Source organism: Muntiacus reevesi, chromosome 21 (genome assembly GCF_963930625.1).
Source record: "Muntiacus reevesi chromosome 21, mMunRee1.1, whole genome shotgun sequence".
Taxonomy (NCBI): domain Eukaryota; kingdom Metazoa; phylum Chordata; class Mammalia; order Artiodactyla; family Cervidae; genus Muntiacus; species Muntiacus reevesi.
This window is the reverse complement of record NC_089269.1, coordinates 46,338,050-46,352,090: the sequence shown is the minus strand read 5'-3', so window position 1 is coordinate 46,352,090 and position 14,041 is coordinate 46,338,050. Positions and strand designations below refer to the sequence as shown.

At 38.9% G+C, this 14,041-nt stretch overlaps 1 protein-coding gene across 8 annotated transcripts in view; it reads left to right on the top strand.

Annotated features, from left to right (window-relative positions):
• GRIK1 (glutamate ionotropic receptor kainate type subunit 1) overlaps positions 1-14,041 on the top strand; it is a 438,918-nt gene that overhangs the window by 266,818 nt on the left and 158,059 nt on the right. For 6 of the 8 annotated variants that reach the window (XM_065913535.1, XM_065913533.1, XM_065913534.1 and 3 more), the window contains exons 2-3: positions 5,844-6,011; positions 10,466-10,723. In XM_065913535.1, the coding sequence (XP_065769607.1) occupies positions 5,844-6,011; positions 10,466-10,723 (426 nt within the window). The remainder of the gene's footprint in view (positions 1-5,843; positions 6,012-10,465; positions 10,724-14,041) is intronic. The other 2 variants (XM_065913539.1, XM_065913538.1) reach the window with 1 other exon arrangement.

The window sequence follows — 14,041 nt, the reverse complement described above, 5'->3', positions numbered from 1 at the left end:
GAGATCCAGAGCAGAAGGGACAGAATCTTTCACATTAGCTTTGTTTGTACCAACATCCATTCTTCCTCACAGAGTATAATTGTAAAAACCAAGACAAAGACCTTAGACCCTCATGAACAAAGCCTAAATACCCATATTTATTAAGAAAAAAAAAATGTTTTCTGGAACACAAAGAATTTTATTGTGTGTAGAATATTTGATGTGCTGCCTTTATCATCCTGACCCAGGGATAAAACCCGGCTCTCCTGCATTACCAGCAGATGCTTTACCACCTTCCCACCTGAACTACGAGGGAAGCCCACCTTTATCATTTTAAATGGCACCAATATTCACATACGAAGTCAGAATCTGACTCGAAATAAAACAAGACATTTTCCACTTTCTGACCTTTTCATATTGCTTGAGCAATGCATTCTAACCTGAGGTCATTTGTCATGACCTCAGGCTGAAAATGATGGGTGAGCTGGGAAGAAGCTGGGAGCTATATATTGATGATGACCTTTGACCCTTGTCCAAACTTCTTGTTGGTGATAAGACAGAGTCCCTAACCATATTAAGGGGGTTCTGATTTTAACTCCACCATGTATGTTGGAAGAGGAAGGATTTCCTCACACTTGCAAGCAAATCTCCAATACCAACTGTGCTGTGTGCTCAGTCACTCAGTCGTGTCGACTCTTTGCAACCACATGAACTATAGCCAGACTCCTCTGTCCATGAGATTCTCCAGGCAAGAATACTGGAGTGGGTTGCCATTCCTTTCTCCAGGGGATCTTCCTTACCCAGGGATCAAACCCAGGTCTTCTGTATCGCAAACATATTCTTTACTATCAGCCACCAGGGAAGCTGATAACCAACTGGGTGTCCTGAAATTCAACTCAATCCTGACACCATCTATCTGGAGAGAGAATCAGAATCAGATTCTCCCACATTGCAAGGTCTCCTGCCACTGCAAGCGAATTCGTTACCATCTGAACCACCAGGGAAGCCCATGCACTAGATTACTGTCTTATTAAAAAGAATGTACCTGGGTAACAGCCAGATGGCAGAGATACCTAAGACAAGGTACAGGGAAAAATCACGGAGCCTCCATGCCCTCTCCCAGTACCCCACTCTCTCCAAATCCCCATGTTCACCAACCCAGAAGCTCTCTAAGTGCTGTCTTTTTGAGTTTTTATAGAGGCTCCATTACGTAGGTATTGATCATTTAAACCATTAGGCATTGTCCTTTGAACTCAATCTTCAGCCCCACTCTCCTTCCCAGACAGAGGTCAGGAGTGGGCTTGGGAGTGGGTCTGAAAGTTCCAGTCCTCTAGTATATGGCTGATTCTCCTGACAATCAGTTCCCATCCTTAGGTATTTTCCAAAAACACTTCATTAATATAATAAAGGACATCTTTATTGCTCTCGTCACTTAAGAAATCTCCAATTTTAGGCGTTTGGTGCCAGAAGTGAGGTCAAAGACCAAATATGTACTTTTTCTTGCAAATCAAAATGTCACATATATCCCAAGCTATGCCTGGATATGATTTATGATCTGTACTCAGTCTGATTTACATAACAGAAAATATTTTTATATATTCACATAATAAAAACAGAAAAAAAAATAGTGTATGTGAAAAGTACAAACAATACTTCTTAACTTTGGATACATATGAGGTGTGACTGTAAGTCATGAAAGTGACCATGGAAAAGCCAGGCGCATGGATTTTGAGGTTTATCACCCTCCTGCACTCCATCTGCCATATCTGCTTCACAGCAGTTACAGTTTAAAAAAGAAAGAAAGAAAGAAAGCTGGTTCTTCATCTTCATTTGGTTCCTTACCTTCATTGAGAAACTCTTAAATTCCTGCTTTCTTCTTTTATGCACGGACTTGACTGAGACAATTTAGAGAAAACAAAATTGTCAGGGGTGAGAGGGGCCACTTAACTCTACCTTGAACCTAAGCTACTTTCTTTGTTTTGCTTTCTCTAACCCTTCTGTGACTCATTGAATTTTTAAGGGAAGTCGTGCTCAGCTCAGCTTAAATAATAAAAACAGAGAGAAGCATTGACCTCAGGACAAAGGGAAAGGGGGGGAACAGCAAAAGGAGAGAAAAGAACACAGAAAGAAGACAAACAGAGGAAGGAACAAGCTCGGGGTTCCTCTTCAGGAAACCACGGAACCCAGGCATCCAGAAGTTGACTAAATGGAGAGCCCCAAACACTTGAAAGGTCTCATTGACAAGCTCACAGCTACAAATCTAAAAATAATAATAATAATAGTAGTAGTAAATAACAGTAGTAGTTTAATAATAGTAATAATACATATATGTCTTTAGGTATGTGTCCCTCTAATCCTTTTATCAAAAACACTGAAACTCAGTTTTGAAAAATCTGCAGCTTTGGGGAGGAAAGAGGAAGTTGGCTGATGCTGAAAGTGTCTGTTTCTGTTTGAGGTCTGACACCTTTTAATAACTTCCTCCTGTTTCTATCATATTCTGCTTTCTTGGTACTTCCCCAGTCTCGTATGTACCTCACGTCTCTATAGGTTTTTTGTATTTGCAATCTTCTTTAAAGAAAAGGTTGGGGCTTCCCCAGTGGCACTAGTAGTAAAGAACCCACCTGCCAATGCAGGAGACATTAGAGTCTTGGGTTCGATCCCTGAGTAGGGAAGATCCCCAGGAGAATGGAATGGCTACCCACTCCAGTATTCTTGCCTGGAGAATCCCAGAGACAGAGGACCCTGGCTGGCTACAGTCCATAGGGTCAAAAAGAGCAGGAAACAACCGAAGCAACTTAGCACTAAAGGAAAAAGGAGAGAGTGGCGGGTATTGAGCCAAAGACACCATGTATAATGCTTGCTTGGTGAAGGGATGAAGGAAAATTGCCCCCAAAATGACAAAACAGAGTGTACCTTTCATACCACCTAAGCACATAACAAAATCACTTAATATTCTCTTAAACTCAGGTATAGCCAGCTTTATGTAAAACACAACTCTATACCAATAAACAATTTTGAGGTGAAGGGGGAGTTCTACAAGTGCCAAGTCCTTTCTTTATCCTCATTATCCACGTGTGAAATGAAAGTCACTCAGTCGTGTCCGACTCTTTGTAACTCCATGGACTATATGGTCCCTGGGATTCTCCAGGACAGAATACTGGAGTGGGTAGCCTTTCCATTCTCCAGGGGATCTTCCCAACCAGGAATCAAACCCATGTCTCCCGCATTGCAGGCGGATTCCTTACCAGCTGAGTTACCAGGGAAGCTCTATCCATGTATACTGATACTCATTTCTGAGGCATGATTCAGTGTTCAGGTTACTTTCACTGCATTATGCCATTCCCTTTACAGAGTAATCATCCAAGGGAAGCCCAATGTAAGCAAGGCAGCATCATTAACTTCATTTAGAGATGACGTACATCATGAAGTAAATATATTTATATTTAAAGACAAGGCTTTCTGATTATGAATAATTTGGGCAAAATGTGTCATATTTCTGTTCATGTTTTCATTTATGAACACAAATATACTACCTCCTACCTGTATTGTTATAAGTTTTAAATGAAATATTCATAGTGAAAAAGCTATTTTGTAGAAACTTTCTTCCTGGTACTTAAAAATCTTTCTCAAAGAAAAAATAGGTGGACCAAGGTTCAGACTTCAGAACTTCTGATTCCAATACATTTATTTGTTCTTTCCTACCAGTCTGTCTCGAGTAGATTAAAGGTCCTCGTGACTTAGCCAATGGTTAACTTTTCTCAGCCGGGTGGTCCCCAACCTTTAGGATCTGATGCCTGATAACTTGAGGCGGAGCTGATGTAACAATAAGTAGAAATAAAGTGCATAGTAAGTGTAATACACTTGAATCATCCCCAAATCATCCCCCACTTCCACCCTTGGTCTGTGGAAAAGTTATCTTCCATGAAACATGTCCCTGGTGCCGAGAAGTTTGGGGACTGCTGAACTATTATTGCAGGTTAAACATCTTAAGATACTTTGGTCTCTATGAGGACATTGATTCAGTCCATCTTCCTGAGGGTCTCACCGTGTTCTTGGGGAGATAGACAAGTAAACAAATAATTGCTATTAACTACTGTGGAAATTCCAGCATTAAAGAGTTTCTGATCTTAAGAAGGGGCTCTTCCCGTTGTGGGTCACCTGGACAGTGGCAGGAAGCCCCTGTATGTCCATCTTCTGGTGACCAAGCATCTACTGTGTGAGCTTATCATATCACTTTCGAGCATCTACTGACAGTAATGAGAGAATCTGAAAGTCCCTCCAGCCTAGGACCTGTTTACCACTGTCTGACCAAAAAAAAAAAAAAAAAAGCAAAGTCAAAGAGCAGGGTTTTTCCTAAGGTTAATTTCAGAGTAAATATCTAATATGATTCTATAGGAAAACATTAACAAACCCAAGTCCTATTCATCTCTGGTTTCTCAGAGAAGAGAGAAATATCTCCATACACATCTCACATCATCAGTCTAAAAACCCAGAGACATCTCCTAAGGAGCCAAAATACTTGAATCAAGTATCTTAGCTTTCAAAAATGGGCACTAGTTGATTAGTCAACAGAGAAAGTCAGTTTAAAAAGAATTTGCCTCTCCTTCAAATAATTTTAACTTAAAAATTACAGATGAGTATTTGTTTACTGTTCTTTCAAGCTAGAGTCAATTCATTTTCTGAAATGAGAATCTGCCAATGGAAGCTCTTTTTCTTAGAAAGAATAAACATAAGTTGTACCTGTGCCAGTGATGTTCGTTATTTTCACACTCAGATTTTTGTTTTCTTTTTGTCTGTGTGTCTCAAGTAGAGGGAAAACTTGAAGCATTTGCAAACCAGTCTCAATGGTGAGAGCAAACAAAGAGCAGTCTTCTAGTTACAAGTGTTCAGCCTTCTATGGGCACTAATTAATGTTTTTCCAAAGAAATTGAGGACTATTGGTTAATCAAGGAACAGTTAAGTGGCCAACAGTTAAGAGCCTCTACTGTATGTTCTGTGACTGTTGAGAATCCCAGGACAGCCTTTAAAGAACATTTAGAATGTATATTTAATAATACTTAAATTGCCTTTATGAACATCAAAATCAGAGCTGAATTCTCTGATGACTCTTTAAGCACTGATATTTTGTACTGTTGCTTGTGATGAGGTCCTCATTTTTAAGACAGCAAAGACTTAGTGCATGTGTTTGTTGAGTGAAGGAACACTCAACACTCTCCAGAGATAGAATGTATGTTTGCTCTGCAACAGGATCAGTTTTTCAAAGCAACACAAAAACAGTTTTGTTATTTCTAAATTCTGCCCACGCACTTTGGAAAGTACTAGGATATGACTGCAAAATTCTGAGCCATAAGGAAGAGGTATATTCATTCTGAAAAAAATCTAAGTGCACATATGACTCATTTTGACCCTACTCAACTCTGCATGATTCTTCTGGAGTTGAGAATGTCTATTTTTTTAAAAATAGAATGAGATTCATTCTAAGGAAAGACGGTCCTACCAAGATACAGCTGAGATTGTGCTTAGGTCAACCACAGAGTGATTTATGTCCACACTGTGGAAAATCATCCTCCATCGAATTATCAATCATACTTGGTATGTTACTAAATATTTGGAATCCATTCACCATCTGGTAGGTATTACACAGTTCAGTATTGGATTTGAAATCTTAAGCACACATATATGAAGTTTTATATGCATCTGATATGCTGATAGATGTAACTTTTAGCTGGGGTTGGGATCTATTTTGACTATTCTTACTTTGATTCTTTTGGGCCTTTTGCTTGTACCACTTATATTCTTCTCTTTAAAGAATGCACATGGATGATATAACTAATGCTTTACATGCATCTCTTTTGCTTCTGCAGGAGGGATTTTTGAAACTGTGGAAAATGAACCCGTTAATGTTGAAGAATTAGCGTTCAAGTTTGCAGTCACCAGCATTAACAGAAATCGAACCCTGATGCCTAACACCACATTAACCTACGATATCCAGAAAATTAACCTTTTTGATAGTTTCGAAGCCTCACGGAGAGGTAACTATTTTCACACTTTTAAAAGCTTCTTTGGGTGATGTTTCTGCTTCACAAGCACCTTCTCTTTGCTACCTGCCCTTTTGCAAAGTGGACATCTCTGTGCAAAGGAGTTGCAGGTGATCTCGGCCCAGCACCATCTGAACCCTCCTAATGGATGTTGCCTAGTTCTGTTTTCTGGGCCTTTCTGATTAGCTTACCCTTCAGTGCCCTCCACTCTATGATTAACTGGTTCAGCTGTGAATGGAAAATGTCAAGCTTGATCTGTTTTTCCTTCCTGAGGCTGAGATACCACCATGAAATTGTACAGTGCAGTCAAATAAAACTTTGCGGAAGGTCATACCTACTGAGCATGTGGAAATGCCCACAACACACAGAATTCACAACCTGAATTCTAAGAGACTGTGAGCCACTGGCTTTACCTAGCATCCTCTCAAATATTACCTTATTCCCTTTCCACAAGATCAGAGAAATGTGAAGATTATAAATATTGAGTCATTATGTTTTACACCTGAAACTAATATAATATTTTATGTCAATTATACCTCAATTTTTAAAAAAGGAAAAAATAGAAAAAAAAATAATGGAACCGTGTAATAAATAAATAAAGCAGGGAAATTTATGGGATCAAAGAAAATCTTTTGTGTCTGAACAGAAGACAATTTCCTAGAAAATAATCTAATTTGCATGTAGGATGCAAGGTTTGTCTCATGGAAAGAGTCTTTGATGTGGGACATATTTACAAATCCTCCAAACACTTCCAAGATGACCCTTTCAAGCCACATTTGACATACTTGAAGATAGGCTCTTAACTAGAGAGTTGTTGGGTTTCCCTACAGGTGTTCGTCTGGGAATATCACCCCAGAATATGAGAGGGCTCTTTCTCTTTTAGAGGAAAGCTTTGCCCATCAAAAACACACAAGTGGGGACTTCCCTGGTCGTACAGTGGTAAAGACTTTGCCTTTCAATGCAGAGGGTTCCGGTTTCATCCTTAGTTGGGGAACTCATATTCCACAAGCCTCACAGTCAAAAAGACAAAACACAAAACAGAAGCAATACTGTAACAAACTCAATAAAGACTAAAAAGGGTCCCCATTAAAAAAAACAACTTAAAAACACACACAAGTGGAATACAATGAATGCCATATTCACACTAGTTTCCAAGTAACTAAACACTGGTTGTTTCCACTTAGAGTTAACCTCATTAGGATAGGACTGTAGGATGTGTTCACTTAATACGCTCTTCTGCCAAATTCTTGTGTCCTTTCCAAAAAAAGAAAAAACAGTGAAATTTGTTTTCCTGGGAGTACAGATGAAAATAAATAGTATAGTGATTTTCTTTAAAAATCTATAGCATCATCTTAGTGTAAGACTATTTCCCTTTTTAAAGATCAATAAAGTTGCAGATACTATATAGGTCAGAGTTGTCTGTGAATAAATAATAAAGCTTTATGTTTGTACAGAACTTTAAAGTGTGGAAGCCATCTTCACATAAATTATCTCTATGAGGTAGATCTCTCTCTGTCCCTTCCTCTCTGTATCCCCCTCTCTGTTTCTCTTTGTCTTCTCTCTCTGTCTCTCAGACACACATGCTCACATACACACTCATGCAAAACACTGTTGAATAAATATCCCCAGAAAGCCAACCACATTCAACAATAATACTTCAACCCACATAAAATCCAAAGCATTTTTGTGACCTGAAGTACCTGCCATATTTATAAATTAAACACCCCCTACGCTTCTTAAAACTGGTAATTTTCTGGCAAACAGAATTCAAAAGGATTGATTTTCTGTCAAGTAATATTAGAATCCCCGAGCTAGATATTAGCAGAAATCTCAATCCACTGCCGATGCTAGACAAAACAAGAGTTCATATACTCTCATGCCTTCACTTTTTCTTGCTAACCAGGGAAAACAATCAAGAAAATTAGCATCTGAGGACACTTTTCACCTATAGTATTAGAAAATTATGCCTTTATATCTCATGTGATAATTCAGTAATGAAGAGCACAGTGTCACAAAGTACCTTGTGAGTGATTGCGTACTCTTGCTATCCCACAGATACATGAAATATGGTTCTCAAAATTTTATGTATTAATTTTTCTCTCTAAATCAAGTCAGATAAGCTTGACAAGGCCATATATTATTTTCTGCCTATCTTTTACTTGTGAAATGGCATTACGATAAAAATCAACACAATTTCATTTATATATGTTGTGATTATTTAATTCATATATTCAACTATTGTTTCTCAGCAGTTCCAAATTCTTTTAAACTAGCACTAATATATACAGTTAAAGTGTTTTTACACTTATGTGTGATGCCAGCATATATCTACGATAGGGCTTCCCTGGTGGTTCACACGGTAAATTATCCGCCTGCAGTGCAGGTGGCCCAGGTTCCATCCCTGGGTCAGGAAGATCTCTGGAGAAGGGAATGACAACCCACTCCAGTGTTCTTGCCTGGAGAATCCCATGGATGGAGGACCCTGATGGGCTACAGTCCATGGGTTCGTAAAGAGTCAGGCACAACTAAATGACTAACACTTTTATTTTCTGAGGTTATAGAAGATAATCTGTCCCAACCTCTCTGGAAGGGAATTTGGTTTATATATATCAAGAAACTTAAAAATATCAATAGCATTTAATTATAGCTGAAAATCTACTCTAAAAGAGTAATGTAAAAGTTAGAGAAAAATATAAGAACTATGATAAATGCTTATAATATTACTTAGAATAACCAAAAATTAGGAGCAACTTAATTCAGTACCATATGTTCAGTCACTCAGTTGGCCATGTCTGACTCTTTGCAACCCCCTGGACTATGGCCCACCAGGCTTCTCTGTCCATGGAACTTTCCAGTCAAGAATAGAGGAGTGGGTAGCCATTCGCTTCTCCAGGGGATCTTCCCAACCCAGGGATCTAACCCAGGTCTCCCACATTGCAGGCAGATTGTTTAGCATCTGAGCCCCCAGGGAAGCTCCATTCTGCATCATCAGTCAGTTCAGTCACTCAGTTGTGTCCGACTCTTTGCGACATAGGGCTAGTTAAATAAGTAATGACACTTGGCATCATGGACTAGGCTATTCTATGCCACTAAAAATATTACTTTTGCAGAATTTATAATGACTTGAGGGTAAGAGTGTGTTTTTATTGCTAAATTTAGTGTTGAACACAGAGAGCAGTATATCAAACTGTATCTATATCATGTTCAATTTTTAGGTAAATTGGAATACCAAAATATTAGGTTGGCCAAAATAAGTTCATTTGGATTTTCCTACAAGCTCCTACAGAAAAACCCAAACAAACTTTTTAGCCAACTCAATGTGAATTGATATTATTCGAAGTTGATGGAATTTCAGGGCCATTTTTACTTTCTTATAATTTTCAATATTCTAAATTATCTCAAAGAGTGTATATAATCTTATAATGCAAAAATTAATGTTAAAATTAATTTTTATGTACATATCTACTTTATTTTGTTCAACTACATGTTGGCTAACATTGATGTAGAAATAGGCCCACCCTTGAGCTGGGTCCCTGGACTCAGGTCAATTCTACCACTATCCAGAGACTCTGACTCACTGCATTGCCTATGACGTTAGTGAAAAGGTGAAAAGTGAAAGTCAGTCAGTCGTGTCCAACTCTTTGCCACCCCCTGGACTATACTGTCCATGGAATTCTCCAGGCCAGAATACTGGAGTGTGTGGCCTATCCCTTCTCCAGGGAATCTTCCCAACCCAGGAATTCAATCAGGTCTCCTGTGTTGCAGGCAGATTCTTTACCCGCTGAGCTACCAGGGAACCAATATGCAGTAATGGATTCATGACAATAGTGGGTTGGACCACATATCTTCTAAGACCCTTTTAAGCTATGCTATTCTATTATTCTGTAATTAATTAATTATCAGTATCACTGAGCACTCTTTAGCAATTTCTCTATAGCCTGGACCTCTTTCCTGAATTTTGGGAAGGACTGGAACTAAAGTATTCTGCAGCCACCCAGAAAAGCTTCTGATTCAATGACCACCTTAGTTATCTTCACTGCCAAACTGTCACATGACAGAATTGAATTCGTATGACATTCACTTGGCAAATGGCTTATAGTCACTCTGAGTGCTTCTGGGTGGCATCACACCATCAGGAGATTTAAACTCCATCTGATTAAAAGTAATGAAGTGAGACCAACAACTCATTTTTGTTTGCAAGGCATTGGCCCTGTGATGTGTTGCTAATCATTTCAACATTTGCATCTCTAGTATTTAATATCTTAGGGAGGTTGGAAGTTGGATTAAGCATGTTTCCTCAACATACAGATGGAGAGTGGAGGAAAGTTTCCAATAGTGAAAATAAGGAGGAACCATGAAAGGGGAGATGAAATTCACAGAACTCTCTCTTTCTTTTTCTCTCCCTCCCCTCTTCCCCTCTCCACTCTCTCCTTGTCTATGGGCATCAGCGTGTGACCAGCTGGCTCTTGGTGTGGCTGCTCTCTTTGGTCCTTCCCATAGCTCCTCCGTCAGTGCTGTGCAGTCTATCTGCAATGCTCTCGAGGTTCCGCATATACAGACTCGCTGGAAACACCCCTCCGTCGACAACAGAGACCTGTTTTACATCAACCTCTACCCCGATTATGCGGCTATCAGCAGGGCAGTCTTGGATCTGGTCCTCTACTACAACTGGAAGACGGTTACCGTGGTGTATGAAGATAGCACAGGTATGGGACTCACACAAGCCCTCACCTGGCCATGTGTGGTTGGCATAAAGGGAACCAAAGTATTCTCTAGGCATCGACTCATCAGGCAGAGTGCATGAAGATGGTCTTTTACATGAAGCTAATTGAGTATTCTAGTTTGGAAGCGCCATATGTAGCAGGCTCCTATTCTTTTTGGTGAGTTGATCCTTTCTGATGACCCTTTCATCATCAAACTTAAAAAAAAAAAAAAAAGAAATATCACCTTATTGAAATATGTCATGATCCAATCTGAATAGTAAAAGTGCAATTTAATGAATCCAGCTCCATTACGAATATGACTACAACTCCACTGTTAGTTAAAACAGAGAAAGTTTGGAAACGACCATTTCGAAGTATGACTTCAATTCAGTAAGTAGCTATGTAAATGTCTTGAAAAGTTTCTAAGGTAGGTAAAGCAACTGTTCTCCAATAAAAATTAATAAAAAATAAAGTACATCAACAGAAGAATCCAGTTAGAGGTTGTACCGATAGATCTGATCATTTTGTGGGGAAAAGACTAGGAACCCCAGTAATGAGCCCTTAATGAAATTTGCATTGTTCCACCTGCTGACTTTAAGGTGAAGAACAGATACGTGCTGAGTGCCTCACTAGACATTTCTCTGACCTTACCCAGTTGGAAGTTTCTTTTATTGGTACCTTCCCCTCTTGCCTTCTGTCTACATTTTGAGGTTTGTTGGAGTTAAAGACCCCTTTAATGTGGTTTAAATTTTGCCAGTAACTCTTTCCACATAGGAAAGTCCAAGTCCTTCTAATTTAAAGCTCTTCACCATCTAACCATTCTCATCTTTATTAACCCAAGTACTAACTGAGCTACATCCCCAGTTCTCTCACATCATTTCTTAAATACTCCCAAGTCCATCCCAAATCTTTTTTTCTGAGGTTGGCCCCTCACTTTGGAAGGTCCTCCACATAACCTCCAAGGTGGTGAGTTCCCCCACTCTCCATGATCACACTCAACTCCCCTTTTGTTCTAAAGCTCTCTGAGACACTGGGAGTTAACAGCACATTATAAATATAAGCATTATATTACATGCTCCCATGATCTGTAAATGTTTATGAGACTAGGATTTCCAAAAAGTTGGAATTTTATCTCATTTCTTTTTAAAATCTGCTACCTAGCACAGTCCTGGCATACAAGGAAGTGCTTAGTAATTAGGTGTGGAAAGAATAATACTATTTTCTTTCTGAAATTTTTTTTCAAGAATTGAAATTATCTCCTTTCCTTAATCTATACATTTGGTAGTAAGGCTTACAGAATTATCAGAAAAAATTAACCAAACCAAACATTTCTAAACTTTTTAATAGTACCTCACTTTTCTACTCTTTCTCACCAGATACTAGCATTTATGGATACTATTCCTCAGAAGATGAATAAGGAGCCTCCTCTATTTGGCACTAAACTCTGTTTCCATTTTCAACTGTCAGATAAAAGTCACTTTTGTGTTTGGAAATATGCATTTATGTATTTTCTTATACCTCATCTCATTTTAGAAAGAAGTGAACTAGGTGACTATATATATAATTTATAAATACCAAATTCAAAGCAGTCCTACTAGGAAGGATAAGTCACAGGCAGTGGCAGTGGCTTCTTAGAGTGTCACCTGCTTGCTGTGAAGGAAGAAAATATAATTATCAAATGAACTCCATACATATACTTAAAAAGTCTTATGATATATATACTGTATATAGGTATAGTAAGGCCTTTCATTTTGTCTACCTTTGTACATAGATAATTCCATGAGTTAATAAAAAAATGCTATTTCCCATTATGTAGTACACTTTTTGCAAAATTCTCTCTCGTTATTTCTACCATTTCCAGTGAAACAGGACCATCTAAAAGGAAAACAAATCAATGAATAATATTGAGGCATCTGGATTTAATTTAAGAAAGTTTAATTAAAGGTGTGGGCATAACTTGTAGACTACAAATTATATTGAGAAAAATTATAATTTGTAAAAGGATAATATAAAATTTGATATCCTAACCACCCTTTAGATTTCAAAACTGACAGCCATTTTGCATAGAGGGAATTTGAACTATCATTTCTATTACCTTTAAAAAGAAACTGAAATCTCCTCTTCATTCCTATTGAGTTCACCTGAGCACAGTTGCTCATTAAATACTTATTAAAGTTGAAAAATCCAAAATGAGTTTGTATTTGCCCATTAAGTTAGAGATGATTCATGGTAAAATGATTTTGCTCACAAAGACATTAAAAATGTAAATGAATAATCAATTGAGCCATTAAATTGGAACCCAGAGAGTAAACAGGTCAACTGAGATCAATAAGAGCAGACATCTTTTGACTCTGAGTGGGTTTAAAACTGCTTGACTCAGGGATTTGGTTGCAGTAATTATCAAGCTGCAAAAAGGAGAAAACTTACTAAACCTGAAGGAAAAGAAAGGACTTAGGTGTGCTCAGCACCCGCCCTTACACCAGAATTAAGAACCCATTAAAGAGAGCACTTTATTGGGATTGGTTTAGGAGTTTGTTAAATAGCCTGAAGCCAGCACAGATGTCTATGGGGCTAAATGGTCCGTGACTCCCATTGAAGTCAACGGGAACACTGTGCGTGTCTCTGAGGACAAAGTCCAAATCACTGTCTGCTAGTAGGCAGAATTCTGTCCTCTAGAAGAGCAAGTGTAGAAAGACCCCAGAGAACAGTTACGGGCAGTCAAGTTTTGCCTCGCTTCCTCTCTCCCTCTCTGTTGCTGGGATGTTCTTCCCATCAGTCACCTACTTCTCTCTGACTCCCACACTTACACTAGGCAATGGGGGAAACTGCTGCTCATGGGTCATCCCCTCTGTTTCATTAGACTCCTGGTGGAAGCCTGGCTTCCATCCCTCCACACGCATCAAAAAGAGCTGAGAAGCTGAGCACCAAATGCAGTGTGGAGAATATTCAGCAGTTTCTGCTTTCTCAAGGCCAATGTTAGTGAAATGTAACCACTGTCAATTCTGTAGAACAAGGGCCTGCAAACTTTTTTCTCAAAGGGGCTAGATATTAATACTCTATAGTTCGGGTTTTATGAGCCCTAGTGCCATGGTCACAACTATTCTGCTGACGTAGCAAGAAAACAGTCACAGACAGTATGGAAATGAACAAGTATAGTGTGTTCTAATAAACCTTTTGGATCCCCTAATAGATCAGTTGGTAAAGAATCTGCCTGCAATGCAGGAGACCCTGGTTCGATTCCTGGGTCAGGAAAATGCACTGGAGAAGGGATGGGCTACCCACTCCAGTATTCTTGGGCTTCCCTTGTGGTTCAGCTGGTAA